At 37.3% G+C, this 17861-nt stretch overlaps 2 protein-coding genes across 9 annotated transcripts in view; both read right to left on the bottom strand.

Annotated features, from left to right (window-relative positions):
• The window catches only part of C2CD6 (C2 calcium dependent domain containing 6), a 186049-nt gene extending 181727 nt beyond the window's left edge, over nucleotides 1-4322 (bottom strand). For all 4 annotated transcript variants that reach the window (XM_043577483.1, XM_043577482.1, XM_043577485.1 and 1 more), the window contains exon 1: nucleotides 4046-4322. In XM_043577483.1, coding sequence (XP_043433418.1) covers nucleotides 4046-4258 — 213 coding nt within the window. In that variant the 5' untranslated portion in view covers nucleotides 4259-4322. The remainder of the gene's footprint in view (nucleotides 1-4045) is intronic.
• Nucleotides 4323-10930: 6608 nt separating this feature from the next.
• The window catches only part of LOC122481647 (transmembrane protein 237), a 67701-nt gene continuing 60770 nt past the window's right edge, over nucleotides 10931-17861 (bottom strand). For 4 of the 5 annotated variants that reach the window (XM_043577499.1, XM_043577498.1, XM_043577502.1 and 1 more), the window contains 6 exons: nucleotides 17219-17342; nucleotides 16731-16922; nucleotides 15255-15328; nucleotides 14503-14596; nucleotides 13544-13665; nucleotides 10931-11565 (listed from right to left, as the gene is read on the bottom strand). In XM_043577499.1, coding sequence (XP_043433434.1) covers nucleotides 11498-11565; nucleotides 13544-13665; nucleotides 14503-14596; nucleotides 15255-15328; nucleotides 16731-16922; nucleotides 17219-17342 — 674 coding nt within the window. In that variant the 3' untranslated portion in view covers nucleotides 10931-11497. Of the gene's footprint in view, nucleotides 11566-13543; nucleotides 13666-14356; nucleotides 14383-14502; nucleotides 14597-15254; nucleotides 15329-16730; nucleotides 16923-17218; nucleotides 17343-17861 lie in introns of those variants that run through there. The other variant, XM_043577500.1, reaches the window with a different exon arrangement.

Consider the following 17861-nt stretch of genomic DNA (forward strand, 5'->3'; position numbering starts at 1 on the left):
AAAATAAGGGATACAGCACAGAAAAAGGCTCTCCTTAGAAATAATCTTAACAAAAACTGTCCAAAACTCCTAAAAGGAAATCTACAAGATACCTAAGTAGATCTGAAATGAATGGAAAGGCATCTCTTACCTCTTATACAGGACAAGTCAACATCATAAAGATGTCAGTTTTACCTAACTCATCAATTTAATGCAATCCTTATAAAAGAATATAGGCTTTTTTACTGAGATAAACCAATTAATAATCAAGTGCTTTTTAAAAAGTTATAATATTCAGGATATCATTAGAAAAGGAAAAATACAAAGTTGGGAACCAGCCTTACCAGACATTAAGGCATAGTATAAGTCTTTAAAATAAAATAGTATGGTCCTGGTACATGATCTGAAAAACAGACCACTAGAACATAAAGTCCAGAAAAAAATCAAATATATATGTTCACTTAGTATAAAAGTGACATCTCAAATCAATGCAGCAAAGATGGATTTTTTTTTCTTAATAAATGGTTTAAGGGCATCTACTTTAAGAAGGAAAAAAAAATCCATACCTCATACCATACAATCCAAATAAATCAGGGATTTTTTTATGTGTTTTTGTTTTGTTTTGTTTTTAGAGAGAGACAGAGCGTGAGCGGGGGAGCGGGAGACAGGAAGAGGGAGAGGGAGAGGGAGAGGGAGAGGGAGGGAGAGGGAGGGAGAGGGAGGGAGAGGGAGGGAGAGGGAGGGAGAGGGAGGGAGAGGGAGGGAGAGGGAGGGAGGGAGAGAGAGGGAGAGAGGGAGAGAGAGGGAGAGAGGGAGAGAGGGAGAGAGGGAGAGAGGGAGAGAGGGAGAGAGGGAGAGAGGGAGAGAGAGGGAGAGAGAGGGAGAGAGGGAGAGAGGGAGAGAGGGAGAGAGAGGGGGAGAGGGAGAGAGAGAGAGGGAGGGAGAGAGAGAGAGAGGGAGGGAGGGAGAGAGGGTGGGAGGGAGGGAGGGGACACAGGATCTGAAGTAAGCTCCAGGCTCTGAGCTGTCAGCACAGATCCCTATGCGGGGCTCAAAACTCATGAACCAGGAGATCATGACCTGAGCTGAAGTAGGAGCTCAACTAACTGAGCCACCCAGGTGCCCCAAAATAAATCAGGGATTTAAATGTAAAATGATAATATCAAGGATTAAATGTAAAAATGATATACAAGTACTAGAAGGTAACAGGTAAATTCCTTTACAACTAGGGTGTATGTAAACAGTTTTTAACTAAGACCCACAATTCAGATGTAATAAAAGATTGATAAACTTGACCTCATAAAATTGAGAACCTTTTTACATAGCAAAAAGTACCATGAACAGTCAAAATACAGCTGTTAAATTGTGAAAAAATATTTGTAACACGTACCACAGATGAAGATCTAATATCCTTAAATAAAGAATTTTTGAAAAGTGGAGGAGGAAAAGAACAAAATTCTCTAAGGAAAATAACTTGAACAGAAAATTCATACACAAAAAAATTTAAGATACTTTAAACATACAAAAAAAGATATGCTATGGCCTCATTTCACGCCACTCCCCCTCTCATTCACTATGTTCTGTGACCATTCCGAACTGCAGAAACTTCACGCTTCTTTACTCCTTTATTATGCTCTCCAAAACTCTTTAAATGGTAGCTAGTCTCTTCAGGTTTTCACTTAAAAGCCAATACTTACAGAGGCATTCTCTGATCCCCTGTCCAAACTACTATCTTTCTCCACCACAATTATTTTATATCGCAGTGCCATTTTATTTCCTTAGAATGCAACATAATCTGTAACTCTCTCTCCCAATTGAAAATTAGCTTCAAGAAAGGTGCTTTGCTTGTCTTGTTCACCATTGCATCCCTGTGTCTAATACAAAACTTGGCACACAAGCCTAGGTGTAATAAAAGTAAAATAACGAGAAGTTAGGAAGTAGCATCTAGTTTGCTTTCAGCAGTGAGCTGCTGAAAGGAACTAACGAGGTTTAAAGAACTGATACTAATGTGCAGTGTACATAATCCACATTTTTACCAAAATCAGAAGCTGCAATACCCCTCAACTGGAGCACTCTCTCTAGTTAATCCTTCCAATTCCTTTAGTAATTTATATTCAATAAACTTTCTTTTCATCTCACCGAGATCTCCAGTCATTTATCCCTCCTTTTTCTTTCACCTGGTTCATGAAACTCTTCTGGCTTCATTTGCTTTCTTCTCTAGCATACTCCCTCAATCTACAACTTCCACATCAATGCCTATCTTTTTCCTCTATCTATAGCAATTTTCAAACTATGAACCACAGGGGTAGTTTAAAATTTGAGCATATTCCTGGGACCCCAGCCTTCTGATTCAGTAGATCTAAGGTGGAGGCCCAAGAATCTAGATTTTAGTAAGTATCCTAGAAGATTTGGATACCAGTGATCCAAGGATAAAATATACACTGGTCTGAAGGAAGAGATGCCTTTCTTCCTATCTAAGAAGGATACCTCTCTCTGTGCTCTAGAGACCATACTTTTCCATTCTCTCAGAGATTTTACTTTACTGTACTCATTGTCTACATTCTTTAATCTCTCCTTAAATCCTAACAAACAATTTTCCCATAAAGCATATCTGATCCATGTCAACCCCCTCCTTAAAACCCACCAGCTTTTCCTGTTTCCAATCTCCGTGGTTCTCAACTTTGAATAACAATGAATTGAAATGTGTTCTAAGCATTAGCTGCAAACTAGTGTTTTCCAAAATGTATGCTAAGAGGATGTGAAATATATATGAGAGATATATTTGCTTCCAAGTTTAAAACAAATGTATTTTGTACAGAAAATGCTAAACATATTTACAGAGCTGTTGTGATTCCACTATGATAAACTGCTTTCAAGAAATCATGTACCATAAAATGCCAAGAAATCATAGAAAGACTACCTGTTGCCCAAATATATAATGTCCCATCTGTGTACTGATACATAGGCAGCATTTATTAAAGAGCGCCATCCATTCCATGTTCAATGGTCTACATTATGTATCTTATAGCTATTATAATAATTTTAATAGCATATACTTGCATTACTCTAAATGTATTATATAATAAATGCCTATAGTGCATAAACTCATTACTCATTCCTCTGGATCTGTGTCTGAAAAGAATTTATTTACGTGGTCATTATAACTAAATCCAAGTGCACATTTCATTTCCTAAGCTCTTTTTGTTGTTCTCTCAAAATATTAAAATATTCTACGGTCAAATAATTTGGGAAACCAAACTTGGGTAAACAGTGTACCTTGCATATAGGTACACTATTCTTTTTTTAATGTCTGTAGATACTGTTGTACCTATAAGTAAATTAAAAACACTGCTGCATGGTAGCTTTTTGCCATTACAGATTTTATCAATTAGTAGAGAGTAAAGAGCCAGTTACTTTAATGTGAGAAACTTTGTTTTTTGGGGAGTCCCTGGGGGGGCTCAGTTGGTTAAGTGTCCAACTTGAAACTCAAGAGCTTCTTGAAACTCAAGAGTTTCATACATTTCAAATATAAATTAATCTTTCTAATTAAGAACAGGAGGCCAATAATTCACTTTGTAGAAATGATGCAGATTTGGTCCTACAGGTTCACCTGTAAGAACCTCAAGAATTGAAAACAAAGGTAACTAAAGTTTCTGGAGTTTAGCCTTTTGACCATATAAATGAAATCCCAATGATGTGTGATGACACCATCACTAAAGTCAATGATGACAGCAGCTGACACTTATTCACTCTGTGCTTTGCAGTGTTAAGCACTTTGCATCACCATCTCCCTCAGATCTTCATACGACCCTATAAGTAAGGGAGATTGTCATAAGTATTCTCTAAATTGTCTTAATTTAATAGTTAATAAAACGAGACTGTGATCCGTTAAATAATCGTCAACTTCCCACAAATAAGCACTTCCTCAGGTATTAACACCTTCCAACTCAGGGCAGGTCTCCCTCCCTCCCATCTGCATGCACTGAGCCCTCTGTCCTTCCCCAGTCCTCTAGGACTGAATTTACCAGGTAGAAAACAGACTCCCCCGGCCCGGGCCCCCACTCACATTCAGCAGCCGGTACCCAGTGCCCTCCTTGTTCTCTTCCTTGGGCAGATAACCAGTCTTAGGCTCCTGGAAGTTACGAGCCGGAGAAGATGCCAACCCTTTTTTGTCCATGGTTTCCACGTTGACATGACGACTCCTGGGAAGCATAGGGGCTGTGTACAGGGAATGGTCCCGCCCGCCGCGGTTATCAGCTGCTTTGGAAACCTTAGCCATCCCTTGATGCGGCTCTATTCCCCCATGCTCTGCGGGTGGGTCTGCGCCTAACCGCCTGCCTGCTACTGCGCATGCGCAGCCCACTAGCACCCCCCCCCCCCCCGCGCATGCGCATGCGTACACACCCTGTGACCAAACATTGCCCTGATAGAGCAGGCTTTAGGAAAGTGTGAGCTTCAAGAGCTGGAGGGTCAGCTGCAAGCACTTACCTAAGCCATTTAGGTCTCCCTTACAAGGGAGGCATAGCATGCTGGTGGACAGCAAGGCTTCTCAGCTGTGTGATTGAACACCATAGTTCATTTTCTTATCTGCCCCTCAAACCATTATAAGCCTCTTTTCCCTAAACCAGTTACTTCTGGGAGATTTACAATATCAATAACCACTTCCTTACACTGTCCCCTGAGCTCCAGATGTTATGTTTCCAACAGTCTACTTGGAGGTCTTTACTGTCCTATACACTCATAACACATGTTAATTAATATTCTTCTTCCCTCTCAGACCTCTAGTATGTTCCAAACTCATTTAATGTAGCAATATCATAGCCACAAAAGCTTAAAACTTCAGACATATTTTTTAGCTTTAACCCTAAATATTAGAACCCTACTGTTCCTCTTTATGGCATCTAGTTTACGATACCTCACATACACAACTGCAATGGTTTACTCATGGATCTCCCAGCCTGCTGTCATCCACCCTTTACACTTCTCAATATTAATGCAGTTTACCTTTAAAAACAAACAAAACCAACAAATAAAAATAAAACAAGCAACAGAAATTTTCAGAGCTTTTTTTGTTAGCCATAGATTCGAATTCCTTAATATGGAAACCAAGGGCATTCAAAATACACTCTGCTACCTCAGGATCCTTATTTATTGGTATTCTACTTGAGATCAGGGGCCAGCTCAAACTCCAGCTTTCAGTTAAATTGTATAACCCCATGCACATATTCTCAAAGCAGAATTAACTATGGGGCGCCTGGGTGGCGCAGTCGGTTAAGCGTCCGACTTCAGCCAGGCCACGATCTCGCGGTCTGTGAGTTCGAGCCCCGCATCGGGCTCTGAGCTGATGGCTCGGAGCCTGGAGCCTGTTTCAGATTCTGTGTCTCCCTCTTTCTCTGCCCCTCCCCTGTTCATGCTCTGTCTCTCTCTGTCCCAAAAATAAATAAAAACGTTGAAAAAAAAAATTAAAAAAAAAAAAAAGAATTAACTGTTGTCTCTAAGCTACAACTTGGCATATCACGACTAGTGGGCTCACACTAATAGAATTAGTTAATTTCAAAAGATAGAGTTCAATGGGGGCAGGAACCTGATTCTCATCTTGTACTCCTCAGGGCTCATGGCACAAGAACTGAAAGCTCTTGATACACATTTGTTGTCATTTGGGGTCTATGCTGTGTTGTACTTAATCATTGTGCCAATGAGACTTGCTTCCCAGCAGCACACTATGACTTCTTTAGGGTTCATGTAATAATACAACATAAAAAGTATCTAATCTGGGGCTCTGGGGTGGCTCAGTTGATTAAGCATCCAGCTCTTGGTTTTGGCTCAGGTAATAATCTCCTGGTTCATGAGTATGAGCCTTGTGTCCAGCTCTGTGCTGACAGTGCAGATCCTGCTTGGAATTCTCTCTTTTTCTCTGTCTCTGCCCTCCCCTGCTCACAGGCTTATGTGCTCACGCGCGTGCTCTCTCTCTCAAAATAAATAAATAAACTTTAAAAAATATATATCTAACCTAAATCTAGTCAAACCTCTAGACCTAACCTTCTGTCTACAGGAAATTCAGGAGATAGAGAACAAATTGAATGATGCTCTTAGGAAAAAATCAAACAAATGCAAAATGTAGGTGGGACATTCCAAAACAAAATGGTTTGGATTCTTTAAGTTACAGCCACTCTAGAAAACAGTTTGACAATTTCTTAAAAAAACTAAACATGTAACTACCATACAATCTAGCAATTGCACTCCTGAGCAGTTTCCCAGAGAAACAAAAACTTACATTCACACAAAAACCCACACACAAATGTTCATAGCAGCTTTATTCATAATAGCCAAAAAATGAAATCAACTCATGTTTTTCAACTGGTAAATGATTAAACAAGCACCTCTCTTGGAATACAAATTAGCAATGAAAAGAGATGAATACACAACTTGGATGAATTTCCTGGGCAGAAAAAAGCTAATCCCCAAAGATTACATACTGTATGATTCATTTATAACATTCTTGAAATGACAAAATGTTATAAATAGAAGACAGATTAGCGGTTGCCAGGGGTTGGAGTTAGAGGTGCAGAGATGGGGAAATAGGTGTGGTTATAAAAGGGCAACAATGAAAGACTCCTGTGGTTTTTGGAAGTGTTCAGTATCTTTTAAAAAAATTTTTTTGTTAACGTTTATTTTTGAGAGAAAGAGAGCATCAGTCGGGGAGGGACAGAGAGAGACAGGGAGACACAGAATCTGAAGCAGGCTCCTGGCTCTGAGCTTAAGCACAGAGCTTGAACTCACGAACCATGAGATCATGACCTGAGCCAAAGTCGGAAGCTCAACTGACTCAGCCACCAAGCACCCTGGAACTGTTCGATATCTTGACTATGGTGGTAGATACACAAACCTACCCAACTGGTAACATTGTATTAATACACACACACACACACACACACACACACACAGTGGTACAAGTAAAACTAGAGAAATTTAAATAAGATCAGTGGGTTTTATCAATGTCAATATTCTGGATATGATATCATACTACAGTTTTGTAAAATGTTATTTAGAGACACTGGCAAAGGGTACAAAGGATTTCTCTGTATTATTTCTCAAGTATGCATGAATCTACATTTATCTCAGGAAATTTTTCAATTAAAAACATCATGGGGGAGAGAAAAAAATGTAAGAAGACCATTTAAAACTAAGAGATAAAACAACCAAATGAAATGTGCAAACCTTGACTACATCTTGAGAGACAGCTGGGAAATTTGAGAATGCACTATTTTCCAGCTATTTCAACAAGATGTGCTATGTAAACAAATGTTCTTATTTTTGGAGGATTCACGTTTACATATTCTGGTGAAGTGACATGATGTTAGCAACTTTCAAAAGATTTAGCAAGAAAACAAGGGTGTATAAAGAAAGATAAAACAAATGAGCAAATGTGGCAAAATTTTAACAACTATTAAACCTAGGTTGATCTACATTACAGTTGCTACAATTATCCTGGTCTTTCAACATTTTTACATTTGATAGTTTCCAAATAAAAAGCTCTCAGATTTCACTCATTCATATGGTCTTTTCCTTGTCCCCCATCTTTACTGGTAGAAATCCAGCCATCCTATAAAGGACATGCCCACACGCAACCTTACCCACAATACTTTCCTAGATTCTTTAACTCCTATGCCTACCTATGACTTTTGACTAGATAATAAGCCTCTAGAAAGCAGGTACTAGGTTTTGTTCATTTTCTCATTTTTTTGTCCTTTCACAATTCTAGCAATTTGATTGAAATCACATCATCTATCACAAGCCAAGCTTTATGTTTCATAATAGATTACAGATGGTGTATGTAGGCCAAAGCTCCCAAGTGCTGGCTAGTCTACTAGCTATATCACAATCACCTGGGGAATCTTTTTCTAAAAAGTTTTCCAGGCACCGCCTCAGACCTACTGAATCTGAATCTCTGGAGATGGGCCTAGAAGTCTATGTTTTGTTCTGCTCATGGGGAGTGGGGAGAGGCCACTCCAATTACTGAATGTATTGCACCCAAAAAAGCAACAAAAGCCTCATTGGGGATCTTGCCTATTGACACCTCAGAAACTCCACTAAGCCACTCTACCCACACTCGATACAGGGTGAAAAGTGAGAAAAAAGATGACTTTGAGACAATTATGGAGACATATTAGCAGTGAACTTCCTCAAAGTTTCCCAATCATCATGGCCAAAGGTTTTTTGATAGGCTTGTACAGGTCCACCAGCTGCTCAGGAAATATGTACTTGCTAGGGTGTTTGGGAAATTTGAAGTCCGGGTCATACTTCCCAGACCTGAGGAATTTAAAGGCAACTATGCCCGTGCCAGTTACACTACTACCGACCTAGCCAGCTTTCTGAGTTGCATTCCATAGCTGCTCTGGGGCGTCTTTATTCTCTAGGATGTTAGGAGCAAAACTCCCTTCAACCTGGTATTAACTTTCTGTTGCTGCCATAACAAACTACCACAAATTTAGCAGATTAAATAACACACATTTGCTATCTTAACATTCTGTATGTCAGAAGTCTGACATGGGTCTCACTGGGCTAAAATTAAGGTGTCAGCAGGGTTTAATTCCTTCGTGGAAGTTCTAGGGGAAGATCTATTTTGTTGCTCATTGGGATCTTAACAAAATTCAGTTCCTTAAAGATGTAGGACTGAGCCCACATACATTTACTGGCAGGCTGTCAACCAAGGACCATTCTCAGCTACTAGAGATCACCCATATTCCTTGGCTTGTAGCCCCTTTCTCCTTCAAAATGAGCAACATAACTCTCTGCTCTTCTTCCATTGTCATCTCACTCTGACCACATAAAGGAAAAGTTCTCTGCTTTTAAGGACTCATGTGATTACACTGGGCCCAACCAGATACTCCAGGACAATTTCCCCATTTCAGGGTTAAATGACCTTAATCACATCTGCAAAATCCCTTTTGCCAATGTAATGTTCCAGGATCAAGAGATGAACATCTTTGGGGAATATTATCCAGCCTACCACAATCCCCTACACTGGTTTTCTCATATTTCCTTGATGGCATTTGTTCAGGTGTGGTAAGTTTTAGAGCTAATGAATGACTTCCCTGAAGTTTGCTGACAGGGAGGATCACGAACTTCACCACCAGCCTGTTGCCAGCATAACCATCCCTGATCACAGCAAAAGCTGGAACTGGCAGGATGACTTCAGAATTGCCAGCAGACTCACAATTCTGTGTCAGCACAGGGAATCCCCTTTTCAGCAGCTCCAGTCTCCCAGGCAAGATATTTCTAATATGGTGCTCGCACCAAATTTAGACCTATTCTTAGAGCCATCCACCCCTAGTCAATAGGTCAGTCCTCTTCCGTTCCACAACATTCAGTTGCTTGCTAATCAGGCAGGCCCAAGAGCTTTATTGATGTGCTTGATAGCCTTTGAGATATAGCGTCCCATGGAGAGTCTGTCTTGTTATTGTCTTAAGCTCTAGGGTCTCATACCAGTTGAGGCACCAATGAATACGGCTCTGAAGAGACCTTTTTCCATGCAGGGCACATCTCAAGAATGGGATTTCCTCAAGAGCCAAAGATGTCTCTGACAGAGAGCTTGAGAAAAGGTGTGGTGATTTCTCCTCCTATTTCTTGTTGCACCGAAAAAGAGGCAGAGCAAAGGGCAGTGTAGAGGTCAACTGAGATCGCTCAATAAGCTCGCAGGTCTCCCATTTATTTCCCTGAATTCTTGTTCCACTCAGCTTCTCTTTTGCTACATGTTTTTTGAAGCTCCCTAAATTATTCTGGTGTGCAGCCAGATATGGGAAAACTGGCATGGGTTTTTAAGGGAAAAAAAACCTTTTATGGTTATAAAACTTTTTTATTGAAGTATAATTAATATACGGTATTATATTAGTTTCAGGTGTACAACAAAAAGATTCAACAATTCTATACATTACTCCGTGCTTACCAGTGTAAGTATGGTTATCCTCTGTCACCATTTTTACAATTTTATTGACTGTATTCCCTATGCTGTACTTCTTATCCCTGTGACTTATTTTGTAACTGGAAGTTTGCACCTCTTAATCCCCTTCATCTATTTTACCCATCCTCCCACCCACCTCCCCAGTTTGTTCTCTGTATTTGAGTCTTCTTCTTTTTGTATTTGTTGTTTCTTAAATTCCACATACAAGTGAAATCGTATGGTATTTGTCTTTCTCTGACTTATTTCACTTAGCATTATACCCTCTAGGTCCATCCATGTTTCTACAAATGCCAAGATTTCATTCTTTTTTATGGCTGAGTAATATTCAATTCCATGTTTATACCACAACTTCTTTATCCTTTCATCTATGGATGGACACTTGGGTTGCTTCCCTATCTCGGCTATTGTAAACAATGCTGCAATGAACACAAGGGGTGCATATATCTTTTTGAATTAGTGTTTTTGTTTTCTTTGGGCAAATACACAGTAGTGGAATTACTGGATCATACGGTAGTTCTATTTTTAATTTTTTGAGGAACCTCCATACTGTTTTCCACAGTGGCTACACCAATTTGCATTCCCACCAACAGCACACAAGTGTTTCTTTTTCTCCACATCCTCCCCAATGCTTATTATCACTGGTCTCTTTGAATCTAGCCATTCTCACAGATGTAAGGTGACTTTTCATTTGTGGTTTTGATTTGCATTTCCCTGAGGATTAATTATGTTGACCAGCTTTTCATGTATCTGTTAGCCATGTGTATGTTTTTGTTGGCAAAATGTCAATTCAGGTCCATTTTTTAAATAGATTATTTGTTTTTTGGTGTTGAGTTGTAGAAGTTCTTTACATATTTTGGATATTAACCCCTTATCAAATATATCAAATATTTGCAAATATCTTCTCCCATTTAGTAGGTTGCCTTTTGTTTTGTTGATGGTTTCCTTTGCTATGCAAAAGCTCTTTATTTTGGTGTTGTTCCAATATGAAACTTTTCAAACAGAAGAGGTACATTTTATTAGTCATGAAGGAAAGCATCTTTCAAGCTAAATTACAGTATATTTATTACATGATATATAATCACAACCACCAAGCCAGTTTCAAAAAAGACAAATTTCATATTTTAATTTATTCAGTAAGGAGACATTAAAAATACACAAAGGCCTTTTGACCCCTTCTTCCCTACTCCCTAAATTTTATGTTTAAACCTGATATATATTTTGTAACACTAATGTTTTTTTCAGTATTAGAGCTTTTCAAGGTAAAGATTATAAATGCAACTAACTTGAGAGAACAGGAAATAGACACATTCACCTGCTGTTTTCTAGCTCATTACCTCCTTTGTCATTAAGATGATAAGGCTAAAGAGATTAATGTTTGGGTATGAATTGCAGATACAATTTTTACATTTTCCATAATCTTGAGAAAATTTTCAGTACTATATAATCAAAAAATCAATTCCAAATACACCTGCACACATCTTATAAAAATACATTTAAAAACAAGAATAGGAAAAATTCTAAATACTGGGTCATTATTATTCTGAAGGTGAGCTGGCATCATGAAGAAGCTTTGAGTCCTTTATCTTTTTCAGGATATTCTTCCACATCAGAGGAGAACATCAACTCTGGGAGAGAAAATCAACAGATCTTACTCAAAATGGTTTCCCAGTACCTCAAAAAGAGTTTTACAGCTTAGTTATAAACAGATTCTCAAAATATTGACATATTTAATACATATAAAGAACACTCTCAAGTACAAATAAGAATTTTTAATAATGAAATCTGATTTAAAAGGTGAGTGAGGAGCACATGAGTGGTTCAGTTAAGCATCCGACTTTTCTTTTAAGTTTATTTATTCAGAGAGAGAGAGAGAGAGAAAGAGAGAGAGAACAGAGGAAGGGCAGAGAGAGAGGGAGAGAGAGAATTCCAAGCAGGCTCCATACTGTCAGCACAGAGCCTGCTTGGAATTCTCCCTTTATCTCTCTCTGCTCCTCCCCTGCTCATGCTGCTCTCTCTCTTTCAAAATAAATAAATAAACTTTTAAAAAATAAATAAAAGGCAAGTAAATGACAAATGTACAAATAGTGCATTTTAAATGTTTAAATTTTAAATGTACTGTAAACCACTGAAAAATAAAACATATATAATGGAGACAATAATGCTTACCAGAAAATTTAAGTCACTTAGAGAACCTGGGATTATTAAACAGCTAAAAGGTCTAATTCTGTAGTGACCATGACAACCTACAACGGAGGGGCAGATGAAGAGCAAGGACTTGGGACTGACACGAGGCATGTGCCCATTTATCTTAAATGTCTTATCCCATTTAATCACCATAACAACCCAATAAGCAAGTTATTATCATCCTCATTTTATATTTACACTTTTTATCCACATAGAAATAAAAATGTTTTATGACTCACACGGCCCTAAAAGAGAGCAGGATCCCAGAAATCCGCACAAAGCCAGCTCGATCCAGCTTCAATCCCAATCATAGTGTGGAATGTTATTAGTTGACATTTCTACATGTAAACTATTACTTAGCATATAGGTGTGTAATTTATCAAAATATCAAGACATAAAGAAAAAGAAGACCTTAGGAATTTAGTAAAATAAAGTCCTCCAATATAAATATTACATGAAAAATTCCTTGAATGACAAAACTATGCTGAGTGAAAATAGGAAACAGCAAAATACATAAAGCCTCAGACAACTTGTAAATATACTTCAAATACTCCAAAAGGAACAAAGCAACAGAATATTCAGTGAAGGAACATGAGAATTATGATGCAAAAGGTACATTTGTGAATAAGAATATATCAGATTTAGTTTTTACAAATGGAAATATTGGAAAGATTCTCAATTCTTAGACTTCTGAGGTTATAATTAGTTGATCAAATCACAAAGGCTCAGGATATTTAATCAATCAAGAATAAATAACCAAAGTCCAGAAAATATCAAAGAGATTCAAGGGTGAAACTCGGGAACATCTGCTAAAGAAATACAAGTTACACTAGAAATACTAAGCAGTTCCTAAAGCAGTTCTCAAGGGCTATCAGGTTGCTAATATGATTCCCCTTCTCCAGATGTTCCAAAAAGGGTCTGGGGACAATAGATTAGTAAATCTCACTTTCCACCAAGCACACTAAAGCTAGTATTACTACATATTTCATTAGACAATGAAGGGTTACGAATTTGTGCCAGGTAGAGGAGGTAAGAATGAATATGTCTGATAAAAGCTACATAGATGAAGCATGATTTATTTCAAATTAAGAGATACTTTGATCAGAAGGAGATCAAAAGAAATGAAGAGCAAAGACTCTCTATAAAATACTTGAAGGGTTCCAAGAGAAGAATTACCTCCTAAATATAAATATGTACATGGGCCACAGAAGACTTTCACTAAGTACTCTAGGGCTCCAACTCTCTTAGACTCTCACTGCTTCTCCTGGCATTGTTTCACCACTTTACTGTTACTCTTCTTTCATTATTTTACTTTAAACACAGCTTTGTTATCAGAATATTATAAGCTATATTCAATAAAAGAAAATTTATAAAGTCAAAAGATTTCATGATATTCTTATACTATTTCTTCTTTAATACCTTCACTAAGATCCATGCCTGGCCTGTAAGACAAAAAAAGCCATGATAGTCCAACCAGAAGGGCCACCACCAGATTCACTACAATCCATGGCTGGAGAACCTGTTCCTCAACTCCTGCTGCCCTAAAGACACACAAACACTCATTAGAAATATCTTCATTTAGGTTCATATATCCAAATATATCTCTTTAAGGAACTTTAAAAAAATTAGTTCTCACCTAGAGAAACAACAAGCATGAAATAAGTATACAACATATAATTTCCCTATAAAATACACCATATATATATATATATATATATATATAAAAATACACACACACACACACACACACACACACACACACATACACACACCATGAGAATAAAGGTTCAAAGGTTACTGAACTCTATCACCAAACAAATTTTCTAGGTTTCCCTTCCATCTACTGTGGTGCTACTCATGTCCCTAGCTACTCTCACAGAAAAGACTGCCCCTCTCAGTTTTGTGAACTTGACTCTCAACTCACCTGTCAGCTTCATGACTGGCCACTGATCTGTGGAGGCTGGTTCTCCTTAGATTGTTCTCTTTCTAGCATTGCTTTTCTAGCAGCATTTCTGACTGCATCCCAGCTACCCACTCCCATCACTATTCTGGAGTATTAGGCCCCTGATCGGGGGCAAAGGTACAAGGCTTCTCCAGTTCATGGTCTATGACTGGTCTTACAACCGTAACTTAATAGATTTAAAACAGACATATAAAAAGAGTACATTTCATTAAAAATGCAATCAAATAGCAATCGTTATCCATTAACCAAGGTAATAGGTATTTTCTTACCATAATTTTGGAAACAAAAACAGGGCCTTCATTATTATTTTTAAATGAAAACATGTAAGAGAGTAGAAGGATAAGAACAGTACCATTACTCCGGTTGTTGCTGTTATTTTACATCAACAATTGCTAATGCTATTGTGAGTTCTTACCAGAGGCTACCATTAACAGAAGAAGGTGTGTAAAGGTGAATTCTGTCACTTGTCATTTGCTGACTCAGAGATAATATAAGAGCAGTAAAGTACACTGAGAAAAAGACAAATGAAATTACTAATGTATTTTTAACAACCCAGTTTATTTTGAATTTATAGATTACTTTAAGGTCAAAACTCTATACTTTGGGGAATGATGACATAAAAGAAATTCATTTGATCAATTTCAATAGGCTGGCTAACCTTATTTTAATTTTCAAGAATATAGATGCAGAAGGGTATTTTGAGATGCTCATTATTTCATCATTAGAAATTATAAGAACCTAAAGGTCTCTGAAGAAATTAGATTACTTACTCAAGGTCTTAAAACTAGTTTTATTAATACTCTCATAATGTAGAACAAAATGTATCCCAAATTATCAAAAAGATATAAAATAGTATTTGTTACTGAAATGCCATGCCAGCTGAATCTGTTTAATATCAAGTAGAAAATACAAAACTGAAACATTACAAAATATAAGACAAATCAAGCTTTTAAAAGCTATCTAGATCAACCTGTACTGGAAAACAATTCTATCAAAATTATGCCTATCATATTTTTTTAATTGCAAATTCCACTGGACATCTATAAGTAATGTTTATAAGTAGCAATAACATAAAATCTTTCTAAAAGTAAAATTAAACTTTTCTTGGTTCAAAATTACAGTGTAATTCAAGTATTACACAATTATCAAATTAAACTATTTACTCACAGAAAGATGCTAAAGCTGTAGGGTCCAGGGCAAGAAAATTTCGGATTGCTACTGATGTTTTAGCAAAGTCGATCCTAGAAAATACAAAATCCACTTGTCACAGTGCATTCGTAAACCTCTCACAAAACTGTACTCTCTTGACTATCATTTTTTTCCTTCTCTATTCTAATGCTACCACATACATTGTCTATTATTAAGCTTTAAGTGGCTACAGTTTATATAAACACACATGAAAGAATATCTTATTTACAAAAGCCACATAAAACATTTAACTAGATTAATATTTAGTCAATATTCTTTTGGAGTTAAGACATTCTTAACAAATTAAATTAAAAATGAACCGCAAAATTTCATTAGATTCTACCTCTTTGTATTACCCATATCATTAGGCTTTAAGTTGTTGTTTTTCTTAAAGAGTTGAATTGTGTTCTCAAAGACATGTTGAACTTCTAGCCCCTTCCCCCTTTTCCTGTGAACATGACCTTATTTGGAAATAGGGTCTTTACAGATGTAATCAAGTTAATATGAGGCCATTAGAATGGGCCCAATACAACTGGCGTCCTTAGAAGGAGAGAAGGGAAGACCATCACGTGACAAAAAAAGCAGAAGTTGGAGTGATGTGCCTACAAACCAAGGAACTCCAAGGATTGCCAGCAACCACTGGAAGCTAAGGAAAGACGTGGAAGAGACTCTTGATCCAGCCCTCCAGAAAGGAACCAACCTGACCAACACCTTGATTTCAGAATTCTAGCCTCCCAAGCTGAGAGGGAATAAATCCCTGTTGCTTTAAGCCACCCAGTTTGTAATACAATTGATCCTTGAATAACACAGGGTCGAACCGCATAGGTCCGATTACACGCAGATTTTTTTCAATAAATATAGTGCAGTACTATAAATGTATTTTCCTTATGAGTTTCTTAATAACTTTTGTTTTTTCTGGCTTAATTTTTTAGAAGAATACAGTATGTAATACATATAACATACAAAATATGTGGTAATCAACTATTTATGTTATTGGTGAGGCTTCTGGTCAACAGTAGGTTATTAGTTAAGTTCTCCGAGGGGGTCAAGACTTATATATCAATTTTTGACTTGCAAGGGGTCAGTACACCCAACTCCTGAGATTTTCAAGGGTCAACTGTACTTTGTTACAGGAAACCTAGGAAACTCATACAATACCCAGAGTCTCACCTATACCTGATTCAGGTGATTTGGAAGATGATATTTGGAACTGTTTTCATTGACTATATTTGGAAGAAATTTTAAATTCAGAGTTGATGCTGGAATGGGTTTAGATTTGGGAGATGCTTTTGTTGAGAGTATTCCCATCCCCTCCTGCCCCCCAAAAACGGAAACAGACTGGCTTTTAAAAAGAAAGTCAAATTAATATTAATTCTCTTTTGAAAACTGTCATAGGGACAATGCTCAACATTTCTGAAGAAAAGTTAGAGGGATGTGCAGTCACAATAATCTTACCTGTCAAAAGTTGAAACTGTACTTAGAGCCAAAAGCAAGTAGAGAAGACTCTGGAATGGATATGCTAAGGTCTTATACTGTTGCAGAAGGTTTGAGAGGTTAGAAAGCTGATCTCCTGCCAGAATATATATGAAAACAATATTCCACACAGCACAGCCAGCCAAGAAGCCATGGGAAAAGAGACCAATCATCCTGAATGGAAAAGGGTTTAATTATTACACACGCATTACTAAAGTAAAAAGCTAAAATATTTTTTAAATCTCTTCACATGTAAGAATAAAACTCAACATTTCAAAAAACTAAAACCAAGCTTTTTCTTTTTATCACACTGGTAGGCAGATGATTTAACTCCAATTAAATATTTTAAAAAATATACCTATTTACTATTTTAAGTTGTCAATTTTGTTCACAGTATAGAACAATCAAGACTTATTTTTTAAAAAATTATGGAACATCTGTTTTAAGAAAAGTCCAACAAAAGCAGTCACCTGAAAGCCCGGTGCACTGAGAGTGCAACATCTCTGGTCGTCCAGGAAAGCTTCACGTCCATTGACACCTCTATGTTTTCTGTGGTCTTTATCAACTCTGAACGATCAGCAGCCTGGAATCTCCCTAAGAACACATTACACACTTGTCAACAACTAGTAACATTGAACCCTGGCAGGCTGTTTACATTATTTCACACTGTAAGAACCCTCAGACTGAGATTTTGTGGTTTTTCTATCTAAAAAACTCTCCCCGATCCAGTCCCGATTTCAGAAGGCTCTTCTCTTTTGGTTGCTTAAATATACTATTTTTTTATCTTTAAGAAAAATAAACAAAGTCCATATATTTCCTTCTCATCCCAAAATAGATGTTAAAGTAACAGTTTTGGAAATCAATTACAGTTAACGAAATAATGAACTTTCCACCCAGAACAAAGTCTAGAAACCTTTAACATGACATAATCCAAAATATTCTAATTTTGAGATGTTAGTTTATTAAAGTTCAAATGCCAACACTATAAAGCTAAGTCAATGTTTGAAAACACTTCAAATTTCTTAGGAAAAAATGCCAGTGTGTGTAGCATGGCATTCTGTGATGACAGAGTGGAAAGGGGTTGTTTTATAAACATAAAATTCCTGTGACAAG

The sequence above is a fragment of the Prionailurus bengalensis genome, chromosome C1 (assembly GCF_016509475.1).
Source record: "Prionailurus bengalensis isolate Pbe53 chromosome C1, Fcat_Pben_1.1_paternal_pri, whole genome shotgun sequence".
In the NCBI taxonomy this organism is placed as follows: domain Eukaryota; kingdom Metazoa; phylum Chordata; class Mammalia; order Carnivora; family Felidae; genus Prionailurus; species Prionailurus bengalensis.